The sequence below is a fragment of the Festucalex cinctus genome, chromosome 6, assembly GCF_051991245.1.
Source record: "Festucalex cinctus isolate MCC-2025b chromosome 6, RoL_Fcin_1.0, whole genome shotgun sequence".
Lineage (NCBI taxonomy): Eukaryota > Metazoa > Chordata > Actinopteri > Syngnathiformes > Syngnathidae > Festucalex > Festucalex cinctus.
This window is the reverse complement of record NC_135416.1, coordinates 20,461,043-20,474,387: the sequence shown is the minus strand read 5'-3', so window position 1 is coordinate 20,474,387 and position 13,345 is coordinate 20,461,043. Positions and strand designations below refer to the sequence as shown.

Here is a 13,345-nt window from a genome sequence, read left to right as displayed (position 1 = left end):
CAGTACACTGGAGACGTTTTTTTTGTTTTTGTTTTTGTTTTTTAAAGATTTGCCAGCAGCTTCCACTTGTGCCGTCCTTACCTCCCCCTTTTCCATACCTATGGTTGCCTGATTAAGGGGGCACTCCATTAACCCACAGTTCAACTCATTTCTAATGGTGCACTTGTTTTTTAGAGGTAGTTGCTGTTATGTAAATAAGAACAATATAACCCTCTGGATTTCTTTTTCATGGAGTCTGAAACCCAGCATTGGTGTTGGGAAATTTGAAAATGCATTTATTATTAGTGTCTGAATGAACAAGTCAATTTTAAATCAAATACATTGATACAATTTTAGTCGATGATTTTTTTCTCTTATCTTCTTGTCAGTCAATGATGATGGTAAATCAGTTGGTTCAGACTGTTTCTGATCCTCACCTGTTACCTGTTCAAAGAAAGACATATGGGAGGAAAGAAAAAAAAATCAATTTCAGTACAGCAATTAATGCAGAACTCAGTTAAGTTCAAGTGTGAGTTGTTAGAAACTACCTCTTGGACCAAACATCTTCATGTAACAGTATGAACAATATGGTTTCTCATCATACTGCAACACAATCAACAAGAGTTTTGTTTTTAACTTAATTGTCTACCTTTCTGTTTTGTTTTGTTTGTTTGTTTTGTCACAAATTCCCAATTTAGTTACCTCAGCATGCTGTCCAGCCGTTAGCTGTCTTCTACACTTTTGACATTTCAGACACAGTGGATGGTAATCTCTTCCTAAAGACCTCTTCTTCTCACCTGAATCAACAATGAATGATGAAGGTTAAGCTGCGAAAGAGGAGCATTTGTTGTCCACTGTAATAAATGGTAAATGAATATAATACTTCATGCAATCAAGATACAGAGTTTCTTATATTTTTTATTTTGTTTTGAAATAAACAATTCCACTTCCATGTTGGGTGATTATGTCAATTTTAACTTAATTTCTGTGTGCTTGATAGAGAAAATACAAGTATACTACCTGACATTTTTTAAGTAATTTAATTTTGAGAATTAAGTCAGAGAAATAAACTAAAAATAAAGAGAAAACTGTGACTGTTATGCAAACCTGCTTGACTACACCCACATCCTGTTGTTGTTACAGATGGTAGGGAACAGGGTGATGTGTATGCCACAAACTAGATTTTGTAAAACTTTTCAGCCCATATAAAATGTGTGTACTTTAAGCTATTATTTGAAAAGAACAAAATGAATGGGTTTGTTCTTCATGGTGTGGACTGCAAGATCAATGAGTGGCAGCAGAGGAGGAAGATAGTCCACTCATACTATTAATATGTTCAAGTTTAACCTTTCGTTGTAAAAATGTCCATTTTAAAAATTATATGGATATATATGTTATGTTAATACCGTTGATGTTAATATATATGTTAATGTTAATGCGGATATGTTAATACCGTACTAAAACTATACAATAGTGTGTAACTTCTTCTGGAGCTAGTGAGAGAGAAAATGTCAAAAAGAGAGGTCATATACTCACCAAAATAGACAGGCTTCCCACAGATTGGACAATAACTTACCATGGCTGTGTGTAATTATTGATTGTCTAGCGCATGTGACTGGTGTAATGAGAATGAAAGAATATGTTCTACCAAAAGACCGACGTTTGTGTGCGCTCATTTGAGGGGGAAAAAAAAACAAAAAAAACAGTTGCCGGTATACCATCTGAAGCCACAGCCAGGATGTGGTTAGTGAAACGTCACAGGAAAAGAGAACAGTTAGATTTATTGGGGGGAGTAAAGAAAAAAAACAATTGATAGTCAACATGGTTAAGGTCATTTTTAATAAACAGAACAAGTATTTGGACAATGGTAATGATTTTGCAGTTTTCTTCAGTTGCTGCTTGTTTCTTGCTGCTGCCTTCAGTCTTCATATTGCGAAAAGCTCATTTCTATTGGCGTGTAATTGTTTGATGACCGGTCCAGAGTCTGCTGATATAGGCGCTACCTCATCAGCAACCCTGAACAGGATAAGTATTAAAAAATGGATGGAGACTAAGTAAAAAGTCCATACTATTGAGGCCCTACACAGCAAATCGGTGTGTGTTAAATTTCCACTGTTTGATGAAATATACAGTATAAGCAGCGTTATTTTAACGCTGTTTAAGATAGAAAGTTACACTGTTAGAGTAAATTTCCTTGAGTGTTAGGGTGGATGTTGGGTGTAACCTGAATAGCACTACCTCCCATCCATCCATCCATCCATCCATCCATCCATCCATCCATCCATCCATCCATCCATCCATCCATCCATCCATCCATCCATAATGTAGTTAGAGTACTTTCAACACTACTCAGTGTTTACCAGTGTGGATTTTTAACACGATACAGTGTTGGAGTAGCACTGGTTAAATGTGAGAAAAGTAAAACTTTGAATAGTGTAAGATTTACTCTCATTGGCGTGGACACATAAACACTTTTATAGTGTTAAATTTAGCACTCTCATATTCAGTAAAGGTTTGCGTCGCCTTTGCACAGCGCTAACTGGTAAAAATATAGCAATCCGGGAGCGCCTAATTCACTCAACACACGCAGATGGGGAAATCCGTCACTAAGTGCGCTGCCAACCAGATTTCGCCACTGTGCGCTGGTGTTATTTGCGCGTTTGTAAATTAGGTAATTTGCATACATTTGACGTAAAATATGCCCAACCCAATGCAAATGTGACTCATTGATATACAACGTCTAATTCACTAACGCCAGCGCAAATAGCCACAAGGAGTTTGCTAGACGCAAATAACGTTTATGGAAAGCATGTACATAAACCTGCCGCAACCTCGATCACGGAATCATGACAGCAGTGCATGCCATTTGCGGCACAACATGCACAGCAGAGAATCATTTTTACGTGCCAGATGCATACTGTACGCCCATGCCGCTCTGAAAATATATTTTTTTTAAACGATAGCACCAATAATTTGTACTTTATGAATGAATGACGTTGTTGTTGTCCTCTCTGCTTTGTACAGTTTAATGGCGCTCTAAACGCTTACTCTCAGTCCAACCTCGCTTTCTGATAATGTCATCTTTCACGCAACGGTTACTATAACAACCATGTTCTTGGCGCAAATCCATTGCCATGTGTGGTAAATCAGGTGCAAATTTGCTCCACGCTGTCAGTTTTGTGGGCGTGTTTGCGTCGGTAAATGATTAGAGCACTATCTTTAGTGAATAGGTGGGTAACTGGGTGAAGACTGCGGGTGCAGTTGTGGTGCAATATTCCGCGCTATTACCGGACGCAGCGCATTCTTAGTGAATATACCCCTCAGTGTTAATCTAACACTGGCAATTTTGCTGTGTAAAAATTAAGGTCGCTGCTAACATAGAATGGCTAGCCATATTATTGTAAAACCTCTTAAATTAAATCAGAAAGTTTTCAGTTTAATAACATTGTGATTGTTTTATTATTTCAAACAGCTTAGTGACAAATAGAGGCAGAAGCTCAGCATATATAGAGATATACTGTACCTTACGTATTTGTCCATGGCTAATACACAAATGTGAATAATGTATTTTGGGACGACAAAAAGATTCTTAACATCTTAAACACAGCAGTCTTCTCTTCTCTCCTGCTCACATTTTCTTCAGACTAAAAAGGAGGCAAGCCACTGAACTGAGAAGGGAAATCAGACACTTGTGCCTTTCTTTCCCTCTGTCTCTCTTGTTCTCACTCACTCGACACTCATGCGCATGCACCCAACGAGCACTCACAACCACACTCATGTACAGACCATTTTCAGTGACATCACAAGAGGTCGCAGCCAAAAAGCAGGAGGAGAGGCAGCGTGAGACCAAGTTGGGAGAGAGAAAAAGAGTCACACAGAGCAGCAGACTCTTGAGTCAGTGTGGAGGCGGTTAGTCCCTCAAGATAGTTGTTGGAAGTGGACCTCGGGAGGGACATTTGTGAGGGGGGTGTGAGTGAGAAAGGATGGAATCTGATTAACTTTACTGAGGTAGAATATGCCTCATCTTGGAAAAACTATTTTGTGTGGGCTTGTGTTAAATGTAGACTGCAGATATTCTTTCACACACACAAGAATGCATGAAATGTGCATTTAAAATGTGTTGTCCCTTGTCTGACACATGGCGATTTGTTCATCATTTCAATAACTGATGAATTTCAGAAGGTCATGAAATATGAGGGATGTCATCATTTGCATATTTTCCAAGAGCCCTCTCCAGTGCGTCATGATTTGGAGATGTTGGAATACCAAATAGCTTCTGTTATCTCATCTGACCCCACAGGATGCCTACTATCATATTTCTCCATTAGCATTCATATGTGAGGCAATGTTATGTACTCAATGTGTTTTGATATAAATGAAATTGTCAGGATTATAATACAAGAGCAGAGAGTGAATATGAAGCAAAAACAAAGCAGGGGACTAGTGTTATTAGACCAAAAGGCATGAATCAGTGAGGATTCCAGCTGGCTGGAACAAATAAAGCAAGTAAAGAGAGAGATTACAAAGAAAGAAAGAAAGAAAGAAAGAAAGAAAGAAAGAAAGAAAGAAAGAAAGAAAGAAAGAAAGAAAGAAAGAAAGAAAGAAAGAAAGAAAGAAAGAAAGAAAGAAAGAAAGAGCAAGGACTGTAATCGGAAAATAACCAAATGAAAGGAAACAAGAGGAGGTATGAGAGGGGGCGTTAAAACCACATTTCCCAGAGGATATTTTGGTGAGGATGCCTTGAAAAAACTGCCAAAACTCTTGACAAACACATTCCTGCTCTGGCACACACAAATGCAAGGTTCGCTTCTGCCAAGTCATATGAGATACACACTGGATGGAGAGATGTGCGAATATCTTTGTGTGAGCAAGATTTGTAGTATCGTTGAATAAGTGCCGTTAACCACCAAGCAGGCCTTGCAGAGAAAGGGAGGAACTGGCTCTTCTCTTGTTCTCCTCTAGTGACTCCAAATTTGCCAAGGCCGAACCCTCCAGTGCTGGCTTTGAGTATGGTTTGTGTGTGTGTGTGTGTGTTTGGTTTGGGGTGGGCAATTACTCCTGCCCACACATAAATGCACATTTAATGTACTAGCGAGGTACATTCACACATACTACAGTCTTGGACAGCCTCCTCTTCTTCTATTCAGCTGCTCACACCCACTTATCAGCAGGTTTTAGGTCTTCGAACCCTCATTGTTCTGACCCAGGTATATGGCATGACTTCACATTTCTGTTACATGCATACAACCACTCTTATGTGTGTACTAAAACACATGGCAAACAAGTGAAAAACAATTTTTAAATTAATTAACTAATCAAAAGAATAAAGCAGCACACTTCTCTTTATTTTACAGCACTGTATAATGTTTTAGTAAAAAAAAATAACAAGTGAAAAACTCTGAGTATTTACCATTAGAAAAGCATCGATCCGCAACCATACTAGTTTATTTTATTGTACAAGTAGCATCCACAACAAAATGGGGTGTTTTTCACGATGTCCCCCTCTGTGACAATCTAAAGACTATAATCCTGTACTTTGGCTGTCGGCGGATGGAAAAGTTGGGGAAAATAAATCCTTGTTTTTCCATTTTAATCTGGCAAAGCCGATAAATCCCTAGATTCTTCTCTGTAGTGATATTATCATGGAACTGAGACTTTATATGTACATGTCAGTGGCTGGGTCAATTAGATTGTATTATAGGATCTCTTGCTTGCCAAAACATGATACTGCAACTGTTCTGTAGGGAATTTTTCTAACTTGAAAGATACTTGAATTATTTGTGGAGTGCTTGCTTGTATTATGAAATGTTTGTCATCTGATTTTGTCAGTTAAAGTAAATACAAGTATTAATACCATCTGTTGTCACCATCTCTTGACTTCCACAACAACTTTTAATCTAATATAATCAATTTGAATAAGAAACCTAATGCAAAGGAGTTTCAGTGGGATGCAAATCTCATAGAACTACTACCTTGCTTTACATAAATTATTATATTTGTTAACTAAAGTTAGTTTAATTATTCCTGAAAGTTGTTTCCTTTGACAGACTTAAGACAGCATCCAGTGAATATTTTGGCAAGGGCTTAAAATGTATCCGTACATAGTATATTTATATTCAAATGTCTATCAACTGAAAATAATTTTGTAATATTATAACAAGAAGGGCGGCACTGTGGGTGAGTGGTTAGCACGTCTGCCTCCCAGTACTGAGGACGCAAGATCCAGTCCAGGCTCCGGCCTTCCTGGGTGGAGTTTGCATGTTCTCCCCGTGCCTGTGTGGGTCTTCTCCGGGTACTCCGGTCTCCTCCCACATTCCAAAGACATGCATGGCAGGTTAATTGGGCGCTCTGAATTGTCCCTAGGTGTGCTTGTGAGTGTGGATGGTTGTTCGTTTCTGTGTGCCCTGCGATTGGCTGGCAACCAGTTCAGGGTGTACCCCGCCTACTGCCTAAAGCCAGCTGAGATAGGCTCCAGCACCCCCGCAACCCTTGTGAGGAATAAGTGGTTCAGAAAATGGATGCATGAATGGATGGATAATCGCTGTATTAATATTATGTTTCTCATTCTGACAAGTTTTATTTTCTGAAAGGGTTTTGATGAATATATACAGTAACTTCCCAGGAATTAAAAAAAAATGGAAAAAAAATTCAGGCCTTCTTTGCTTAGTTTATATGGGTTGAAAAATTACATGGAAGGAAACAAGCAGGACAGATTGTCAGAGGGGCCTGATTGGGGACTGATGAACCAAACCGATAATGTCAAATAATGTTGTTGAAGTATACCATACTGTTACACGTTCTTTAAAGATGCAACTATTTATCATACTTAAAATGAATGAACAATGATTTAAATTCACAATATGCAGAGTGGCTAGAACCAACTTCAACAGTTTGTCCAACTTCCGCATTTTCTTGGCTGGTTTTTGTCTGCTGATCCTGCTTGGGGAAACATAGGAGAAAGCAGAAGGAACAAACGTAATATGTTGCTTCATGCCTGCACATTCTTGGTATTACTCTTAGGCTTTTTTTTATTTTTGAATATGATTTTTTTTTTTTTTGCTCCTATCTTCTTTAACAGTGAAGCCAAGGTTCTACATCCAGCCATGTCCCTCTGCTTTGTCTGCCGATCCTGCTTGGGGAAACATAGCGGAAAGCAGAAGGAACGAACGTAATGTGTTGCTTCATGCCTGCACATTCTTGGCATTACTCTTAAGCTTTTTTTTTTTTTTTTTTTTTTTTTTTTTTTAATCTGTAAGTATGTTTATCTGTATCATTTGAGTTTGCTTTAATTATTATTTTGAGAGGGGGGGTACATTGGTCAATCTACCCCTGCGTCTTAATTTTTCTCAAATTGTTCTCTTTCTCTTCAGCAATGAACATTCATGCAACACTCTATTTTCCATGTCTGTCACTCATTCAGAGTAAGCAGACTGGTTTAGCAGGCAGAGTTCAACTGGTCTCCACAAACAGCTTCCAATCTGCCTTCTGCGATGTGTGGAAATGCTATTTATTTTTTTCAGTACAGGTCAAGAAATGTGTTTACATTTAATAAATTTATGTTGATATGGTCAATATGTTTCAATATGATGACATGTTAATGCAGACACCCGAGAGAGTGAATATTTTTACATTTTTGCACATTTCAAATATAATTTTATTAAACATTTTGGGATACATACATTAGGTCTCTCAGGTAGGTGGGAGGTATATAAAGCAGACTTTCAGACAGCTACCATGGGATTAATTCCTGGTCTATGAGTATATGTCAGCAATTTAGTTCTTTGTGTAGTACACCTCCACACTCAAATGAAATTCACAAGAGAAGGCAATATTTAACACCATGCTATGTTTGGCTACCAATAAAGAGTGGCATCATATATTGTGTGATTTTGGTGACCTCAAGGATTGAGTATGATGCAGTGCGGTTTACTGTACTGAACCATAATAATGAGCATACAACCCCAAGCAAAAAGTATGGAATCACTAGTCTTGGACGAGCACTCAGACGTTTTGTTCTGTAGATTAAGCTCAGATAAAAAGCATGAAACAGTCGTACGGTCATTCCAAAGTGCAACATCTTGGCTTTCAGAAACACTAAAAGAAATGAAGAAAAAACATTGTGCTGGTCAGTAAATGTTACTTTTATAGAGCAAGTGCAGGGAAATAAATATGGAATCACTCCATTCTGAGAAAAAAAAATGGAATCATGAAAAACAGACAAAGGAAAAACAATCAAAACACATCACTCGTATTTAGTTGCACCACCTCTGGCTTTTATGACAGCTTGCAGTCTCTGAGGCATGGACTTGATGGGTGACAAACAGTATTCTTCATCAATCTGGTGCCAACTCTCTTTGGCCTCTTTTCCATCGTGCCCGCACGGCCGGGTACCACACCACACCACACCTCACGCAACCACACCAGACCACAACCGCCGGTTTTCCATTACAAGTGGTGCATGGCGAGAAAGGGGCGGCAACATTTGAACCGTCTACGCCAAGCTTGCACTCCCGCATTGCGTGCGGATCTGAGATAACATTTCCCGAGTGGCAAGTCGCACCAACATTGAACCATATTTACAATTTAATATAGACCACCATGGATGAAATATTGCGATTCACGACCGGCTCGCAAAGACAGCTATTTCTGAATGGAGAGTTCTGCCGCTGGAGCTCTCATTCAAGTGAATAGGAACACACGACCAGCCTCGCGATGTTTTTTTAAAACCACATACATTACAAATCCATCCAGAAGTACCTTTTAAATTGTAAATATAGTTCAGCGTTGTTGTAAACATTATTATATTGATTGTATATAATGTATTTTCCCGACCGGCTCGCGACGATATTTGTGAATGGAAGAGCTGCCGCTGGAGCTCTCATTCAAGTGAATAGGAACACACGACCAGCCTCGCGATATTTTTTAAAACCACAAACAGTCAGAAATAGCTGTCTTCGCGAGCCGGTCGTGAATCGCAATATTTCATCCATGGTGGTCTATATTAAATTGTAAATATGGTTCAATGTTGGTGCGACTTCCCACTCGGGAAATTTTATCTCTGATCAGCACGCAATGCGGGAGTGCAAGCTTGGCGTGGACGGTTCAAATGTTGCCGCCCCTTTCTCGCCGTGCGCCAGTTGTAATGGAAAACCAGCGGTTGCGGTCTGGTGTGGTTGCGTGAGGTGTGGTGTGGTGTGGTACCCGGCCGTGTGGGCACGATGGAAAAGTGGTAAAAGAGAGTTGGCACCAGATTGATGAAGAATACTGTTTGTCACTCATCAAGTCCATGCCTCAGAGACTGCAAGCTGTCATAAAAGCCAGAGGTGGTGCAACTAAATACTAGTGATGTGTTTTGATTGTTTTTTCTTTGTCTGTTTTTCATGATTCTGTTTTTTTCCCCTCAGAATGGAGTGATTCCATATTTATTTCCCTGCACTTGCTCTATAAAAGTAACATTTACTGACCAGCACAATGTTTTTTCTTCATTTCTTTTAGTGTTTCTGAAAGCCAAGATGTTGCACTTTGGAATGGCCATATGATTGTTTCATTCTTTTTATCTGAGCTTAATCTACAGAATAAAACATCTGAGTGAGTGCTCTTCCAAGACCGGTGATTCCATACTTTTTGCTAGGGGTTTGTTAAATTAAGACATATTTGATTTTTGTAAATGCATTTTTTTTAAATACAGCTGTAGCCCATGACATTGTCCAAGTCCACCTAATGTTGTAGCTGGTCTTTATACAGTATATAAAATTCAGCACAATATTACAAAATGCTAAACCGTGTCGGCAATTTGCGCTTTTCTATCTCTCAAATTAATTTGAATAATAGATCAAGAACTCATGCGTGTGCAGAATTCTTCCACTCAAACAAAAGCCGGCGCCTTTGTCTCTATATGACTTGGATCTGATAAGCACCATTCATTCCGGAATTTAATTAGACCAGAATATCAACATTAAAACATATCTCTCCCCCCGCCACACTCTTTGTTTCTCACCAGTTCCTACAGCTGGGGAGAGTATGCTTTGTGGCTGCCCCTCCCCAAGCTTTTGAACAAGCCAATAAGAGAGCACGTCAGCAAAATGGACCCCCACCCCAAATACGCACACACAACACACATCCTTCGTTTTCCCTTACCACCCCATCCTCCTATCCCATCCCCCAGAGTCCTCTCGACACCCCCATCCCCCTTTCCTACTACCCTAACCCACTTACTCATCCTGCATCCACCCATCCGCGCACCCGCGAGATTTCCCTCACAGTCACCACTTTCTCACCCGTGTATACTCACAACTCCCTTTTCTTCCCACTCAGCCCTTTTTCCTGGACACCCTTTCCTCCGGCTCCCTCCCCTTCATTACACCCACTCGCCATTTTACTCCCATCTCTGCAGCATTCCCCTCCTTCCCTTACCTCCCTCTCCACGGCCTTATCTTATGAATATCGGTAGCACACTGGGTAAGAAATTGATCCTCCCCGCCTGTCTGCGGCCACTGCCACAGCGCATTAGCCTGTGTGTGATGTGTGAGTGTGTGCATGTGTGTTGTTGCTTGAGGCAGAGAAATGGGAGGGCGGAGGAAGGCGGGGGCAGGGGGGGGAGGTGGGTAGGGTGGAGGGTTATTTGCATATCATCAAAGTCGGAAAGGGAGCGTAATGAGGAGAGAATGTCTGTGCAGTAGATGTGCGTATTAGGAGTGGCGCTGATGAGTGTGAAATTACGGAGCAAAACCATGAGAATAATGTTGAGAGTTAAAATGGGCTGGTCCGGGGTTAAGTGTACGCACTCAAAATTACACACACCAACACATACACAGCCCTATATAATAAACTTGACTTTGACTGAAAAAAAGGGGGAATTTCTTACGCTCAAATTTCATACATACTCTCAGGCATATAAAAGAACTGCATTCGCGTAAAACGTGGCAAGAAAATAAACATGTGACCTGATTTTAGACATATTTGTGTTATTATCCAGCAACGTGAAATGGCATGGAACTTTGCGAACAAAGCGAATATCTCCGGAAAACTTTCAGCACTGGATGAAACAGCTGCAAACGGTAGGCTTGGTATTTGTAAATAAATAATTTAAAGCCCCTTTTAGCCTGCCTCTTTGCCATCCAGCTTCTGATTTAACAGACACCGCTAATCGAACAGTGGTCCAAGTGCCCATTCATTTGGTCTCATGCGTTCGTTATTTCAAAAGAGAGCCAATATGTCAAACTAATGTGCACTTTAAAGTCGTATCGCTGTGTTCAATCGCAACGTGGGAGCATGTGTCAGGAAATGTGGTGTATGTAATCAATGACCCGGTAATCCATTGCTCTGGTCTGGCACAATCCGACTTGAGCGTTGACGGTCTGTCACATTTCACGCTGACACCAAGCGAACACACTGAGCTGAGACACTCATACACACACGCTGTAATATCGACAGATTGGAGTCAGGAGTACGAGTCCGCGAGGTCACGTTGCAGGTTGGTAGTCGGAAAAACTCGGAAAGATTAGAGAACATGGTGCACTAATGCCAGACCGTAAACAGCGATTGTTATTTTTTCTGTAGTTTCAGGTTGTGACTTTTTGATTCCCCTCTTTTATGGCTTTGCCTCTGTTTAGCAAAGAAAAATGACCGGCGATTGCGGCTGGCTCAGCAAACTACAAAGTTTTTATCATTATTTCTCCCTTTCGCTCACAACCATGCAGTTTAAAGGTATTCTAGGCGTGGGTGGCAAGCAACTGGATTTTTCCCCTCTGTGTTGGTCGCTGTAAAGAGGAGGGGTTGCGATATCTTCTCAAGCTAGCGAACGGTACTACGCAGGCACGCTTAACAAGTTTAATTTGTTGCTAAAGTGGGCAAAGTTGTCATAAAGTCACTTCGGGGATTAAGTAAGATGTGGAAAAAACGACTGCGTAATAGTATGGAATATATTTAGAACGCAGTACGTTCCTCGCACTTAACGTTAGCATGCCCCCAATCACTACCTTGTGGGAGCTAGCGACAAACAGCCTCATGTTTATGTTTTTAAAGTTTTTCAGCGTGTATTTTGGCGTATGTATGGCACAGGGTGATTGTTTTCGTCAACCTGAACCCACAGTAAACTTTGATTATCGATACCACCGTGAGTGAGCGAGCAACGTTGTATAGTTGTTCACATCAACCGTATCCTAACGCTGTGGTAAAGTAGCAAATGGTCTTTTGACAATGTGCTACCAGACTGAGATATTAACTGTTACTTTTGTTTTATATTTTAAATAGTGTCTCAACTCAGTCAAGCATCCTCAGTGCGTGCAAACCAGTCGAAAAGAGGAAACCGAGGAAATCCCCCAAAAGGAAATGCCAATCGCAGCCACTGGCCAGCCGACGACTCAAGAGCCCAGAGTGTGCCCCCGGCTGCCTTCCACCCCAGAGCCGGTCCCTAAAGGGGCTGATTTATTCGAAGAGGCGGGGGCGGCGGAGTCGGCGGAGCGAACAGAGTACGGGGGCGCGGAGGGGGGCAGAGGAGTCGGGGGCTATAGTTACAGCCACAGCGGCATTCTTCGGAGCTCACAACCAGCATCCACCAACAGCTCTCCGCCGCAGTCCCCAGCCGCGTCCTCCTCATTTCTCTTCCACCCCTTCCACGGCCACCAAATGGCAATGGAGCCCCCCAGGACTCGATCGCGTTCCCGGTCTGGATATTACCAGCAGTATAATGGCGGGAATGGAATTACTGGCAGCGGAGTAATAGGAACTAACCAGCAGCAGCAGCACCACCACCACATTGCCGGTGGTTGTACTCCCCTTGGGGCTCATAGCAGCCACGCAGAGAACCAGCAGCGAACCCCGGGAAGTAACGGCTCCCCGGGCATCCAGAGGCTTCCCCCTGTTCCTGGAGCTCTCCGCATCCCAACCGAAGGTAAGTTGTTGTGTATGTGTGTACGAATATAAAGACATACAATTAACTTATACGAAGATACATATTTTGTGAAACATCACACTATTCTGTTCACTTAAGTCCTGCTTTACTTTAGTAAAGGAGCGTAAAACTAATTGTCATTGCGGACCTTTGTGAAAATCATAAAAAAAACAAAAAACAACCTATAATCACTTCATCATGTTATTGCGTGCATACAATTGCAAATGCACTTAATTTTGTTTATATTTTCAACTAAAAGTGTAATATTAGCCTACTTTAAAATAAATGATGTAAAATAATGACAACCAAATATATTCAGTAGGCCTATATCCACACATCCATTCATTTTCTTTACCACTTACTGTCTATCTAGACCACAATTCTGTTTAGGGTTGCGGGAACCTGGACCTTATCTCCTCTGAATTCGGGCAAAAGGCAGACTACACCATGGATTGGTCACCTGTCAATCACAAG

General features: G+C 41.0%; 2 protein-coding genes across 2 annotated transcripts in view; one reads left to right on the top strand and one right to left on the bottom strand.

Annotated features, from left to right (window-relative positions):
- Window positions 1-248: 248 nt before the first annotated feature.
- On the bottom strand, window positions 249-1,690 carry LOC144020905 (cysteine-rich protein 1). The gene is made up of 4 exons (XM_077524807.1): window positions 1,516-1,690; window positions 682-776; window positions 528-582; window positions 249-423 (listed from the first exon to the last, which is right to left on the bottom strand). The coding sequence occupies exons 1-4, from the start codon at window positions 1,556-1,558 to the stop codon at window positions 413-415; spliced, it is 204 nt and encodes a 67-aa protein (XP_077380933.1). The 5' UTR covers window positions 1,559-1,690; the 3' UTR covers window positions 249-412.
- Window positions 1,691-11,316: 9,626 nt separating this feature from the next.
- rnf38 (ring finger protein 38) overlaps window positions 11,317-13,345 on the top strand; it is a 28,643-nt gene continuing 26,614 nt past the window's right edge. Inside the window, exons 1-2 of the mRNA XM_077525213.1 lie at window positions 11,317-11,452; window positions 12,232-12,871. Of these exons, the coding sequence (XP_077381339.1) occupies window positions 12,310-12,871 (562 nt within the window). The 5' untranslated portion in view covers window positions 11,317-11,452; window positions 12,232-12,309. The remainder of the gene's footprint in view (window positions 11,453-12,231; window positions 12,872-13,345) is intronic.